Source organism: Myxine glutinosa, chromosome 5, assembly GCF_964187855.1.
Source record: "Myxine glutinosa chromosome 5, kmMyxGlut1.1, whole genome shotgun sequence".
Lineage (NCBI taxonomy): Eukaryota > Metazoa > Chordata > Myxini > Myxiniformes > Myxinidae > Myxine > Myxine glutinosa.
The window spans coordinates 105,291,882-105,306,218 of record NC_136265.1 but is presented as its reverse complement, the minus strand read 5'-3'; the positions used below and the strand labels follow the sequence as shown (position 1 = coordinate 105,306,218).

Here is a 14,337-nt window from a genome sequence, read left to right as displayed (position 1 = left end):
CCGGGGATGAACGTTAAGCTCGGGACCTGTCTGCGAGCAATAGTGGATGGACATTAAAGATCCCACGAATGTCCTTCGACAAAGAGCAGGCGAGTTTTGAGCAGCGCTGTCACTCCGGAAGGATCGGCAAACGAAGTCATATGTCTATTTCTATGGTAGGCCAATGGACAAGATCCAGTCTCTTTAACTTCTAGGCCTCACTATCAGCTACGACCTCTTCCGAGCTGACCATATAGCAAATCTGGCCTTCAAAGTCAGCCATAGACTGGGCATCCTCCGGCATTCCAAGGCTTTCCTTGAAAATCAGAGCTACTCACAGTTTACAAGGCCTTTGTCGATAGCTCAATGGAGTACGACTGCATTCCGCTACGGGCTGGTGCACGTTGCTTCACTAATCCAACTCTCTTACTTTTCAGGTTACAGTGTTTCCTTCCCTCCTCTGAAAAAATATCACTTGGTGGCCCCTCTGAAAAATATCACTTGGTGGCCCCTCTGAAAAATATCACTTGGTGGCCCCTCTGAAAAATATCACTTGGTGGCCCCTCTGAAAAAATATCATTTGGTGGCCCCTCTGAAAAAAAATCACTTGGTGGCCCCTCTGAAAAAATATCACTTGGTGGCCCCTCTGAAAAAATATCACTTGGTGGCCCCTCTGAAAAAATATCACTTGGTGGCCCCTCTGAAAAAATATCACTTGGTGGCCCCTCTGGAAAAATATCACTTGGTGGCCCGTCTGAAAAAATATCACTTGGTGGCCCGTCTGAAAAAATATCACTTGGTGGCCCGTCTGAAAAAATATCACTTGGTGGCCCCTCTGAAAAAATATCACTTGGTGGCCCGTCTGAAAAAATATCACTTGGTGGCCCCTCTGAAAAAATATCACTTGGTGGCCCCTCTGAAAAAATATCACTTGGTGGCCCCTCTGAAAAAATATCACTTGGTGGCCCCTCTGAAAAAATATCACTTGGTGGCCCCTCTGAAAAAATATCACTTGGTGGCCCCTCTGAAAAAATATCACTTGGTGGCCCCTCTGAAAAGACGTCACTTGGTGGCCCCTCTGAAAAGACGTCACTTGGTGGCCCCTCTGAAAAGACGTCACTTGGTGGCCCCTCTGAAAAGACGTCACTTGGTGGCCCCTCTGAAAAAATATCATTTGGTGGCCCGTCTGAAAAAATATCACTTGGTGGCCCCTCTGAAAAAATATCATTTGGTGGCCCCTCTGAAAAAATATCACTTGGTGACCCCTCTGAAAAAATATCACTTGGTGACCCCTCTGAAAAAATATCACTTGGTGACCCCTCTGAAAAAATATCACTTGGTGACCCCTCTGAAAAAATATCACTTGGTGACCCCTCTGAAAAAATATCACTTGGTGGCCCCTCTGAAAAAATATCACTTGGTGACCCCTCTGAAAAAATATCACTTAGTGACCCCTTTGAAAAAATATCACTTGGTGACCCCTCTGAAAAAATATCACTTGGTGGCCCCTCTGAAAAAATATCACTTGGTGGCCCCTCTGAAAAAATATCAATTGGTGGCCCCTCTTTAAAAATATCACTTGGTGGCCCCTCTGAAAGAATATCACTTGGTGGCCCCCCTGAAAAAATATCACTTGGTGGCCCCTCTGAAAAAATATCACTTGGTGGCCCCTCTGAAAAAATATCACTTGGTGGCCCATCTGAAAAAATATCACTTGGTGGCCCCTCTGAAAAAATATCACTTGGTGGCCCCTCTGAAAAAATATCACTTGGTGGCCCCTCTGAAAAAATATCACTTGGTGGCCCCTCTGAAAAAATATCACTTGGTGGCCCCTCTGAAAAAATATCACTTGGTGGCCCCTCTGAAAAAATATCACTTGGTGGCCCCTCTGGAAAAATATCACTTGGTGGCCCCTCTGAAAAAATATCACTTGGTGGCCCCTCTGAAAAAATATCACTTGGTGGCCCCTCTGAAAAAATATCACTTGGTGGCCCCTCTGAAAAAATATCACTTGGTGGCCCCTCTGAAAAAATATCACTTGGTGGCCCCTCTGAAAAAATATCACTTGGTGGCCCCTCTGAAAAAATATCACTTGGTGGCCCCTCTGAAAAAATATCACTTGGTGGCCCCTCTGAAAAAATATCACTTGGTGGCCCCTCTGAAAAAATATCACTTGGTGGCCCCTCTGAAAAAATATCACTTGGTGGCCCCTCTGAAAAAATATCACTTGGTGGCCCCTCTGAAAAAATATCACTTGGTGGCCCCTCTGAAAAAATATCACTTGGTGGCCCCTCTGAAAAAATATCACTTGGTGGCCCCTCTGAAAAAATATCACTTGGTGACCCCTTTGAAAAAATATCACTTGGTGGCCCCTCTGAAAAAATTTCACTTGGTGGCCCCTGTCCTGCTGATCTTATTGAATATAAAAAATCAATAAGAAACTCCTGAAATTAACCTTTTGTCATGAAACAAAAAAAAAACATTCTTTGTAATCTGGAATAATTTTATTGAAAGCACAAATTCAAACATTGCAACTTTTCACACCTTGTGACGTGCACCGCACTATGTGATTTTCAGGTGTTTGGAGGATGGAGCAGGTCAGGTCGCATTCGTAAAGCACAGTACTGTCCTGGCCAGGACCACAGGTAGGAATTCACTCTGGATTTGCTTGTTTACATCTTTGACTGCAGGATAACAATATGATGCCACTGATGAGGATACCAATACGATACCAATATGATGCCACTGATGAGGATACCAATACGATACCAATATGATGCCACTGATGAGGCAGGTATGGCAAACCAAAACAATCAATAATTTGACACCGTTAAATAGGTGCAGCCTTCACATTATAATTATAATTATTATTATTCGTAGTATTAGGCTTCCAATCAGACAGTCAGGAAGCCTATTGTTCTTGTTTGGATTATTTTTTTATTATTGGCAGAGTACCTGACATATGGGTGAGCGGTGTATAGGCAACAGCATTACTACGGGCGATCTTGTTCCCAGCGTGCAACACGTTCCTCTGAAACCGAACGTCTCTTTATTTCGGCGGTGTATAGGCAACAGACCACTTCCTCAATCACTCGCCCCAAAGAAATACATGAAGCAAAACTACGTACATGAAGCAAAACCATGCGTTATTGTTTATGTGCATATATATAATACATTGTAGTTATATAGCTCGGATAATTACCTGCGCCACCAAAGGTAGATGGAGGTTATGTTTTCACCCCTGTCTGTTTGTCCGTTTGTCCGTATGTTTGTTTGTGAACAAAAGATCTCAAAAAGTTGTGGACGGATTCGAACGAAATTTGGTGGACCGGTTGGGTGTCTGACAAGGACAAATATATTCGATTTTGGTGAAGATCTGAATATGGATTCGGATATGATAATTATTTAATTTCTTCAGTGATTCTTCACCATTGGGAGATCAGGCCAAAAACTATTCATAGCGGGATATCTCAAAAAGTTGTGAAAGGATTTGGACGAAACTTGGTGGGCAGGTTGGGTGTCCGAGAAGGACAAATATATTCGATTTTGGTGAAGATCTGAATATGGATTCAGATATGATAATTATTTAATTTCCTAAGTGATTCTTCACCATTGGGAGATAGGGCCAAAAACTATACATTGTGGGATATCTCAAAAAGTTGTGGACTGATTTGGATGAAATTTGGTGGACCGGTTGGGTGTGTGACCAGGAAGAATCGATTCGATTTTGGTGAAGATCTGAATATGGATTCGGATATGACAGTTATTTAATTTTATAAGTGATTCTTCACCATTGAGTGATATGGCCAACCAGGTGGAAGTATGCTCTCTACTGAGTGCCGTTCTATTGCACTGGGCCATAGACCAGGTCTGAGCAGACCAGAAGCTGAAGCCGAGCCTTTTCCGGCACCCTGAACAAATTACAAATTCCTGGCCTGACTTCCTGTGTCAGAGAGGTGTCCCATCCAGGATTGTTACCCAAGCCAACAAAACTGCTTGGGCATAACAGATGCTTTGTATAGAGCATGGTACACGACGATGATGACGGGCAGGTCTATAGTTATGTAAAGAAACAAACTGAGTAAAGGCAGCCCAAAGGTAAGGAGGCTATCCTTGAACTATCGTGTTGGGCCCTCCGTGCCATGCTAACCCGATGTTTTCTACATCTCATCATGTGCCTTCTTCGGTGGCTGATGAATAATCTTGTGGCCCAACATAGTAGAGACAGCAATTTTCAATTGAAATTGTGGAATTTTACATCCACAGATTAATTTCTTCCACTTTCTGGTACCAAAACAGAGAAATGGAGGAACCTGAGCAGAGCAGAGCGGAGAGGGACAGACAGAGACTTGTGAAGATCGAATACCTGTGATCTGCATTAACTCAGACTTCCCAACTCAAATCGTCGATCAAGTTCATTATCTTACCATGAAAGACTTCCATATGACCAGAAACGAAATTTCTGGCACTATTTTCCTGGTACAGTGGCCTCGTGTTGAGTATCCTGGAGTCTGAGGTTCCGGGTTCATCTCGAGGTGAAAGCAGCTGAACTGGGAATTTGTTTCCGGAAGCCAGGAGAATTTCCACTTTCGGCTGTCAATAAACATTCAGCTGCTGACAAAGAGGTAATCTCGAGGTCCCGTCAGGTAAGATGAAGAGGTGAGGTCTAACTTTTAAACGACACTCGGAAACTTCGGATGGACACTCCAAAAGGCAAGTGATCCCCATATCCCTCTCATTGAATTCAAAACAAATAAATGAAAAGTTGTTATGCCTGAAAATGTGGGGATGATTGTGCAGGGCATTGACCTGTTTAAGGTAGAGAAGTAGGTCTGAGTCCTGTTCAAAGGCTGTCAAGGCTGGAGTGCCGTAAGGCAGTGTTCTGGGCCCAGTCCTGTTCCTGATCTTCAATGATTTCTCTGACTCTCTGGAAAATCCCCTTTATATATTTGCTGATGACTCCACTCTCTGCCGTGACATTCCTCATCCTTCAAATAGACAGACAGCTGCCTCTTCCCTCTCTTCAGACCTTGAAAAAAAAATCACAAACTGGTCAATTTTTACCTGTAATATGTCTTTCAATCCTGATAAATTCCACACTCTCACAGTCTCTCTCTCCGAAAGGACCGTCTGGCAAACCCTCCGATCTACTTTTTCAATAATCCGCTTGAGGAAGTTCATTCATTCAAACTCTTGGTTCTCACTATCAGCCATGATCCTTCTTGAGTAGACCACATTTCAAAGTTGGCCTCCAAAGCCGGCCGCCAACTGGACATCCTTAATCATGCAAAGTCCTTCCTTGGCACACCTGAACTCCTATCCACCTACAATACAAGTCCTTTATCCACAGCTTGGTGGACTACTTCTTTCTTTCTTTCTTTCTTTCTCTTTCTCTTTCTCTTTCTCTTTCTCTTTCTCTTTCTCTTCTCTCTCTCTCTCTCTCTCTCTCTCTCTCTCTCTCTCTCTCTCTCTCTCTCTCTCTCTCGCCTCTGCCTCACAGCCGTCGAAACCAAGGCCTTCAAGGTCATTGGAACCTCTTGCATTGAGGCTGAGACTATGGGCCTATCACTTTCACATGAGAGACAGGTCGGTGGTCTCTCTATCTTCTACCACCTCCTTTCTGGTCTTCTATGCTCTGCCTCTCCGTGATTTGTCCCCCTTGGTGTCTGCAGGACGCACGGGGGTCCACCAGCAACCCCCTTCTAGTGAGACTATCAAAATCCAGAATCCTGCTCACCTCCACTCATTTGTTCGTCTCTTTTCTCACCTGTGCAGCCAGCTCCACATTGTCTTCAATCTCATTCTTCCCTCCAGGTATTCAAGACCGCTGGTCACCACCATCTCAGATCATCCCCAATCCAAACCGAAAATATTTTCTACCCCTGTTAATCCTCCCCAAGCTGTTTGGTAGCTTCATGTTGCTATTGTTATTTGGGTTCGTGTTTGGGGTCGATGTTTGAAATGTGCACCCATTGGTCACACTAACATCTGTCGTTTGCCTCCACCCACCATAGTGCCGAGACGAAATTACATGGCTGCCATCTTGTTTCCTGGTGGGCCTAATCAGCAGAGGCCTATGTACGGCCTTTGCCGATTTATCCACTGTCCGGCTTTGTTGTGTCAGATTTCCATTGGCTTTGTTTGGGTCAAGTGTAAAATTATTAGTAAGGTTTAATACGCGCCTCCCTAAAAAAGTAGCGTTACGTAATTTTTGAACGGTACAATGTGGGCGATTCCAAATCGACCCATTACCTGGATTTTTTAAGGCCATTCAGTCACGCTTAATAGCAAAGTCCCGTATCTCGAATGACCTCGTATAGGTTTTTTTATGAACAAAATGTTTATGACCATAGAGGGAGCGGGAGGGCAGAAAATTGGTAACTGAACACACCTCAGATGTTCTTGAGGCCTGCACCTAGATCTACTGTAATCTATATTCTCCAGAGAGGATAATGAAATGACCCGTCCTGCCGCTCCTTTACGGAGCGGGTGTCCTAGTTACCTGAAACCAGACCCAGCGGTCCGTCAGACTCGTAATTGATATTGCACCAAACCGTGAAGACCCTTGGAGATGAATTGGATAATATCTTCAACAGCAAGGGTGAGGAGTTGAGTGGACAGAGGAGGTTAAAAATAAATAAATTATATATATATATATATACTGTATATATATATATATATATATTAGTGTCGCAGGTTGTGCCAACAGTGTGGTCATTCTTGTTATCAACTGGACTTTGACAAGTGTATGTTAACCGCCTTTAAATTGATGGTGCGGCTTGATTCATTTACTTATTTTTTAGGAATTTTAGCATCAGAGCATAAAAGGGTTCCTCCAGCTGTACTTGAGCAGCAACAAAATCCACAACTTTTCTTACTCTGCACATCTCGCTAACCTTCTGTTCTCCCAGAACTTCAAAGAGCAAATTACCGGCTCTTGTGTCGAGATGGAAATCGGGCCAGAGTGTCACGGTACAAGACCTGCAACATTGCACCGGTGTCACCACATGCTGTCGTGGCCCGTTCCGGAGAAAAGGCAACCAAGGATGCCATTCTGACCTTTCTGAAGCAAGCACAGGTTGGTAATATGGGGTTCAATATTAAAATTGACTGGAGAAGAAGATTTTTGAAGGAATATACTAAGTGCGCCATTTTGACCTACTTAAAGTCACGTGACAGAACGAGCTTTGCAATCCCTGTTACCAGCCAGGAGCCAAACCTTGCTGCCCAATTTCAGCCGGATCGGCCTGGCTGTTTATCCGGACAAGTCTAAATCGGAGACTGGCGAACGGATTATTTATTAATGAACGAACAATGATTAATTAACTAATTAATTACTTTTATTAATTACTTTTATTAAGTACTTAATTAATTTTATTAATTAATTATTATTTTAATTAATTAATTAATTTTATTAATTTATTATTAGATTATTTATTAATGAACGAACAGTTATTAATTAATTACTTAATTACTTTTATTAATTACTTTTATTAATTAATTAATTAATTTTATTCATTAATTATTATTTTTTATTAATTAATTTATTTATTTATTTATTATTAGATTATTTATTAATGAACGAACAATTCTTAACGGATTATTTATTTATTAAATAATGAACGGATCGTTATTGGTGGATGGACGGTGAACGATGACAATACCTTATCTGGAATTCCAATTCCAGATAAGCTAAAGATGTGAACATATTTCATTATTGGTGTTCTAGTGGGATATGGAAGCTGAACTGGAGCTCCAAAGGTTCTGTATTCAAATGTGACTGAAGACAAAAGTATTCAGAGTTGGAATTTTATCTCCTGGAATGCCAGAATTGCCATGTCATTGTCTTATTGTCATTAAAAAAAAAATACCTAGTTGGCTCACTAATGATCTTCGAGGAATGAGGTAACCTGCATACCCCACTTTGGCTTGTCGCCATCGTATGCACACATAAGGTGTGTGTCAGGCCACACTTAATCGTTCAATGTCAAATGCCCTCAGGGCATCTTGTGATGGGAAACAAAATGGCGATTATGAAAAGGCAATACACACCAATGCTGAAATTTCAAAATTTTCCAATTAGAGTAAATACTGCCAACTATTATTACAACATGTCAACAATAATCATCCTCATCTGCCACATCTGCTACTTGTTTATTTATTTTTGGCGGAAAGTTTTTGGCCCAAGTCTTTCACGAACCGGGTGGAGAGGACTGACGTTCGACTGAAGGTGATTTGTAATTGGTTCAAGGTGTCGGTGATCGGTCGCCTACTCTTCTCAAAAGACACCGTGCGATGTTTAACGTCCACGGATTAATGGTGACGGACAGGTCCTCCAACTTAACGTCCTTCCGCCGGACTATAACACACCTATGTATATGTATCAATGCGCCTTTAAAGTAACGCCCTGAGGTCGCAGAAATGGTCTTATTTGCATAAACAAGATGGTTGCTTTCTACCTGACAGAAGCTCTTTGGAGAGGACGGTGAGCATAAGAGCGAGTTCCGTTTATTTGGAGAGAAACGCAGCCAGGTGAATAACCCCATGTTTCGCGACTCGACCCGGGCAGTGTTCCGGCTCCCGCCACTGTCTGACTACCGCAGCTACCTGGGATCGAAATTCGTCCTTGCCTTGGAACATTTGAGCGGGATGGAAAGTGAGTCGAATGAACGTTTGATTGAACTAGATAGGTTGTGGTTGCTGTAGATCATTGTCCTCATGCCTTTCATGTCACGTGCTCGTTTCGTTGTTCCATGTCGTCCCACAAGGTACCATCATGTCAGGGATAAAGAAAACCGGAAAAGGGGCCATTTCACTATGACACCTGTGACCTGTGTCTTTGGCCAATGGGTGAATGCCCTAGGCCCTAGGCCAATGGATTAAGGAAGAAGGGGTGTATATTAGTTGCATAATGGTTCAGGTGGTACAGGAGCTTTGTAACGCAAGCAAATCGATTGCTGGTTGTATTATACTAGGGCATGCCCGTACTATATCTATATCTAAAATTATATCCCCCCCCTCTATTTACATGAAATGGTTTGGTCCAAAGCGAACGGCTTGCGAGTACGGTGACAATCCCCCCCCCCCCCCCCCCCTCTATTTACATGAAATGGTTTGGTCCAAAGCGAACGGCTTGCGGAGTTTGGTAAAGAAATCGCCATCGCGTGCACAAACGCGCAGGAAAGCGAAAGAATCGCAAATTAGTTTTAATTAGTTTTAAAACATAGTTTAACGCCAACATAGCGGCAACATAGTTTGCCAACGTGAAATAAATGAATACGCTCTCAAATGTGCCGTCCGAGGCAGAGTCTGTTCGCCACGTTCGGCACACGTGATAACTCGCTGCTCTCTGATTGGTTGAATCGTTTTTTGGACATAGCTCGGTAACTACTTGTCCGATTAATATGAAACCTTGAAAAGGCACATCCTCGGGTCCCCAGCAATATACCTGGCAAGTTTAAAGTATATCGGACCCGTGGTTGTCGAGAAACAGCGGTCACAGACATACATACATACATACATACATACATACATACATACATACACACAGAGATTACTGGAATTATAGATAGATACCTACGAGATGTACTCTAACCTCTCATTTGTTTTTGATCTATCAAGCTTAGAAAAGCAAATTTGCTGAACATTTCTGGCAGGATACAGTTTTTGCCGATGTAGTCAGGTTCACTATGTTTTTTCGTTCAAAATCATGGTAGATTAGCAAACCTATACATTTTTGGAAACGTTATTACATGGAAAATCTGAAAATCAAAGTTTACATTTGCCAATTCCGACCAATTCGATTCGACCAATTCGATTCGACCAATTCGACCAATTCCATTCGACCAATTCGACCATTCGACCATTCGACCAATCGCTTTGATCGACCATTCGACCAATTCGACCAATTCGACCAATTCGACCAATCGACCAATTCGACCAATCGACCAATTCCATTCGACCAATTCGACCATTCGACCATTCGACCAATCGATTCGATCGACCATTCGACCATTCGACCAATTCGATCGATTCGATTCATCGAATTCGATTCGATCGACCATTCGACCAATTCGATTCGACCAATTCGACCAATCGACCAATTCCATTCGACCAATTCGACCATTCGACCAATTCGATTTGCCAATCAATTTGACCGACCTTTGCTCGTGTGGAACGGACTGTGAAAACGATGCGGACAATATTGTCGGATACGACACACAGGACAGTGATGACGAACTCTAAATGGCATATTCTGTAATCGTGTATGTTTGATGCCAATGACTGCCTGTGTATATTTTGCCATTGACTGCCTGTGTAGATGTGAAGTTATACTGACTGCATGTGTATGTATGATTTTGCTGACTGCCTGTGTATGTTTGGTGATATGAATTATTGTGACACATTTTGATGTTATTAACTGCCTGTACAAAATGATAACATGTATTTGATTATGCAACTTATCGCGAATATAAAGACAGTATTTTGCAATTCAAAACCTTTGATTCGTGTCTTACCATTCCCCATAGCACTAATTTGATACTTTCATTGGATTCCTTGTCCCTGAAAATATAGGTTTAGTATATTTTAAAACGTTTTTAGGGTAATTAGAGGCAGAAATAGAACAAAATATGTATTTTACAGTGGCCATTTTGAAAATCCAAAATGGCCGCCATACAGGTATCTCTCCAAATGTAAACATTGATTTTTAGTTTCCTTATGCTATAACCTTTCCAAAAATGTATAGGTTTGCTAATCTACCATGATTTTGAACGAAATATAATTTATTGACAGAGTGAACCTGACTAATGGCTCCGATGTTTTATCCCAAACCACAGAGACCGGGCCGCTACGTTGGTGTTGCATCGGCGATGCAGAAAGGCAGAAATGTGACACTTGGGATCCCAGTAAGAGGAAGTTGTTGTGCGTCAGTGCTACATCCATTGAGGGTTGCATCTGGAAAATCAAGGTTAGAGTACATCAAACACAGCATATTGACAATAACATACACTGTATAAATCCTTAGGGAAATCGCATGACCATTGCATACACTGCCCCTTTAAGGTGATGGTATGAAGGCCGCGTCCTTTTCATTGGCATCAACTGAGTGTTTCCTTCCTTTATATTTCTGCAACTATGTACGTATTTGGGACTATAAAGTCATGCCCTGTGAGAGCAGAAATTCCACTCAAATTAAACTGTTTCATTCCATAAACACGACTGCCGGATAAGCTATCTGGCCGAATTTGAACCCTGAACTGAAAGTTTTGGGTGTTGCGGACGGAGAACTTCTCCACTTCGTGCTGGCTCACTTTGTGACTGACATGAAATGATGTATCCAGGTCTCATCACATGTCTTCCTCTTCATCATACCCCCGTCCCTCCTGTAGTGTTCTAGGAGATACGTCGCAATGGCCGCATGAGTTTTCTTTCGGTCGAATGTGAAGTCCTCCTTGTACTCACCGTATAAAATTTATTTTCGATTATTAACTCCACCACCTCCGTCTGGCTACACTTTCACCTGTCTGTCTGTTTGTTTGTCTGTGACGAGGATATCTCAACAAGTTATTGACGGATTCAGACAAAACGTGTTGACAGGTTGGGTGTGCGACAAGGAGAAATTGATTCCATTTTGGTGAAAATCCTTCTTGAAGTCTTTGCGGGAAGAGCAGGGAATATGGGGATTCCATTGACAGAGAACCAATGAACAAAGGAGTTGGGATGTACAGTCAGGCTGGTGGTTGCTGGAAGAACTCGTGCATTCCTGAAGTTGCTGGGGAAGGTTAGATTTAAAAAAAAAAAACAGACCACGGAGCTACCAACATACCTGGTGCTTCGACATCATTTCAGGAGATTCCAATAATGTTGAATTCCACAAAATCCAGGAGAGACTGATGTGATGCTGGGATGCCAGACCATAGTGGAGAGCATTACTTCATTGAGCTATGGACAAACCTGGTCCACGTCATCCAGGAGAGACTGATGTGAAGCTGGGACGCCAGCCCATAGTGGAGAGCATTACTCCATTGAGCTACGGACAAACCTGGTCCACGTCATCCAGGAGAGACTGATGTGAAGCTGGGACGCCAGACCATAGTGGAGAGCATTACTCCATTGAGCTATGGACAAACCTGGTCCACATCATCCAGGAGAGACTGATGTGATGCTGGGATGCCAGCCCATAGTGGAGAGCATGACTTCATTGAGCTATGGGCAAACCTAGTCCACGTCATCCAGGAGAGACTGATGTGATGCTGGGACACCAGCCCATAGTGGAGAGCATTACTCCATTGAGCTATGGACAAACCTGGTCACGTCATCCAGGAGAGACTGATGTGATGCTGGGACGCCAGCCCATAGTTGAGAGCATTACTCCATTGAGCTATGGACAAACCTGGTCCACATCATCCAGGAGAGACTGATGTGATGCTGGGACACCAGCCCATAGTGGAGAGCATTACTCCATTGAGCTATGGACAAACCTGGTCCATGTCATCCTTGAACTCCTTTAGTATTGTGAGACTATTATAGTTGTATTTTATTAATACCACCGACAACTATGATTGAAACCTGGGATCCAAACATCACGAGTTAAGATGGGGAGATCATTCAGATAGGAATGGTTACCAGGGCAACCAGTATGGATTCTTCTTCACCAGATCAGGGAGGCAGATGCCATGACGCTGGATGGTGGATACGTGTACGCTGCCGGGAAGTGCGGACTTGTGCCCGTCATGTCCGAGTACTATAACAACGGTGGGTTTGATGTTGTACTTATTATCTTTTATTAACATTTTCCCAAAAATTGCATTTCCCAAAAGTTGCGGTCGCTGGTGCTTGTTTGTAGATCTCGGAGTGCCTTTCAAAAAGGGTACGCCATTGTGTACCGGAACTCCGGGCAGATTATAAATTCCTTCCACAGGGGCACTACATAAAGTGACACGGCCATGCCTCATTGATGACGTAACCAGTAGACCGAATACATTGAATCCCACCCGGTCAAATCTTATGTGTGGGATTGAGAGATGAACACCGACAAATCTATGGTCACCTCCATATAAACTACAAGGATATTCAGTAGATTGGATTTGCTGCTTAATGATGCATTCCTCCCTCCTCATTCCCCCACCAATCGTCTATTTACGTCGTAGGCCTACACTGGTAAAATTGAGTGGTGTAGGGGGAGAGAGGTGAGGGTAAATTTAATTAACTCAAATAAAGAAAAGGGAAGAGAAGGGGCCGGTGATAGCAGAGAGAAATGAGGGTAGGGAACGTAGGAGGATTATGAAAGAAGGGAGAAGGTTGTGGGGAGAAAGGAGGAAGGGAAGGGAAGGGAAGGGAAGGGAAACATATGGAGCATTGGGATAAGGGGAGGGTGGGGCCAAAGTTCAAAAAACCCCCAACATATATTTGCATACGTAATAAGTAGGTGGCACTCCCCAATAATAATATTGGGGAGTGGAGAGCAAATACTCATTGATTCAATCTGCCAATTCGCAATTCTTCAAAATGTTTTGTTTTGATTTCCTGTTGATTTTGAATGATTTGTTCAACTACCGATGCACCCGTCAAGTGGGTAGGGGCCCAGCAGGTCACCACTTCCACCTGCTAATTTGCATGTGTGTCTGTGGTTAAAACCACGTGACCGTGCGTGAACCAGCCTGCTGTCAGAAACGGCCGAGCAAACCATTAACAGGCGATTCCTTTTTAATGGCGCCTTAAATGCGCTAATGCCATCTACCAGTCTACAGATTTATTACAATCCTCTTTAGGCACTATGGAGTCTCCATTACCTGATGACCACAAAACAGGTTCTCATTAACAGACAGTTTAGTTCATAATAAAATGCAGCAGGTAAGAAGAAGAAGAAGAAGAAGAAGAGAAAATGGCTGCTAATGGCGAAACAGACTGTAACTGATGAATCGGAAATAAACCCTCACACAGGCCACGTCACCACGTCGGAACTTAAATGAATAACTTAACCACTCATTTTTTATTTTCATATACAAGATGGAGGTTCGTATAAGAGCTAACACGTTAAACACTAAAAACATAAACGGATACATAAAACATATATTAAAGGGAGTGGGAGACAAGATGTGGAAAGAGAGGGAAGCACACAAGCACAACGGTAGAGAACAGGGACATTGGGAGATCTGTGGAAGGAAGAGGGCTCGGCGGGGAGAGGGGGGCATGGGAGGGTGGGGAGGAAAAGGGAAGGGATACATGGGATGAAACAAATTGACACTACCAGGAATTTCAGGAATGAAGTCGAAGATTGAAAGAGGTAGACCTGGGGTGTATTAATAGCGGTAGAAAAGATCAAGGTTTTGGATGGGGGAAGACAAGAGGTGGTGG

The 14,337-nt window shown here is 43.0% G+C and overlaps 1 protein-coding gene across 1 annotated transcript in view; it reads left to right on the top strand.

Moving 5' to 3' along the window:
* LOC137427284 (serotransferrin-B) overlaps positions 1 to 14,337 on the top strand; it is an 82,819-nt gene that overhangs the window by 15,517 nt on the left and 52,965 nt on the right. Inside the window, exons 6-10 of the mRNA XM_068116672.2 lie at positions 2,557 to 2,624; positions 6,891 to 7,057; positions 8,446 to 8,635; positions 10,818 to 10,948; positions 12,639 to 12,735. Of these exons, the coding sequence (XP_067972773.1) occupies positions 2,557 to 2,624; positions 6,891 to 7,057; positions 8,446 to 8,635; positions 10,818 to 10,948; positions 12,639 to 12,735 (653 nt within the window). The remainder of the gene's footprint in view (positions 1 to 2,556; positions 2,625 to 6,890; positions 7,058 to 8,445; positions 8,636 to 10,817; positions 10,949 to 12,638; positions 12,736 to 14,337) is intronic.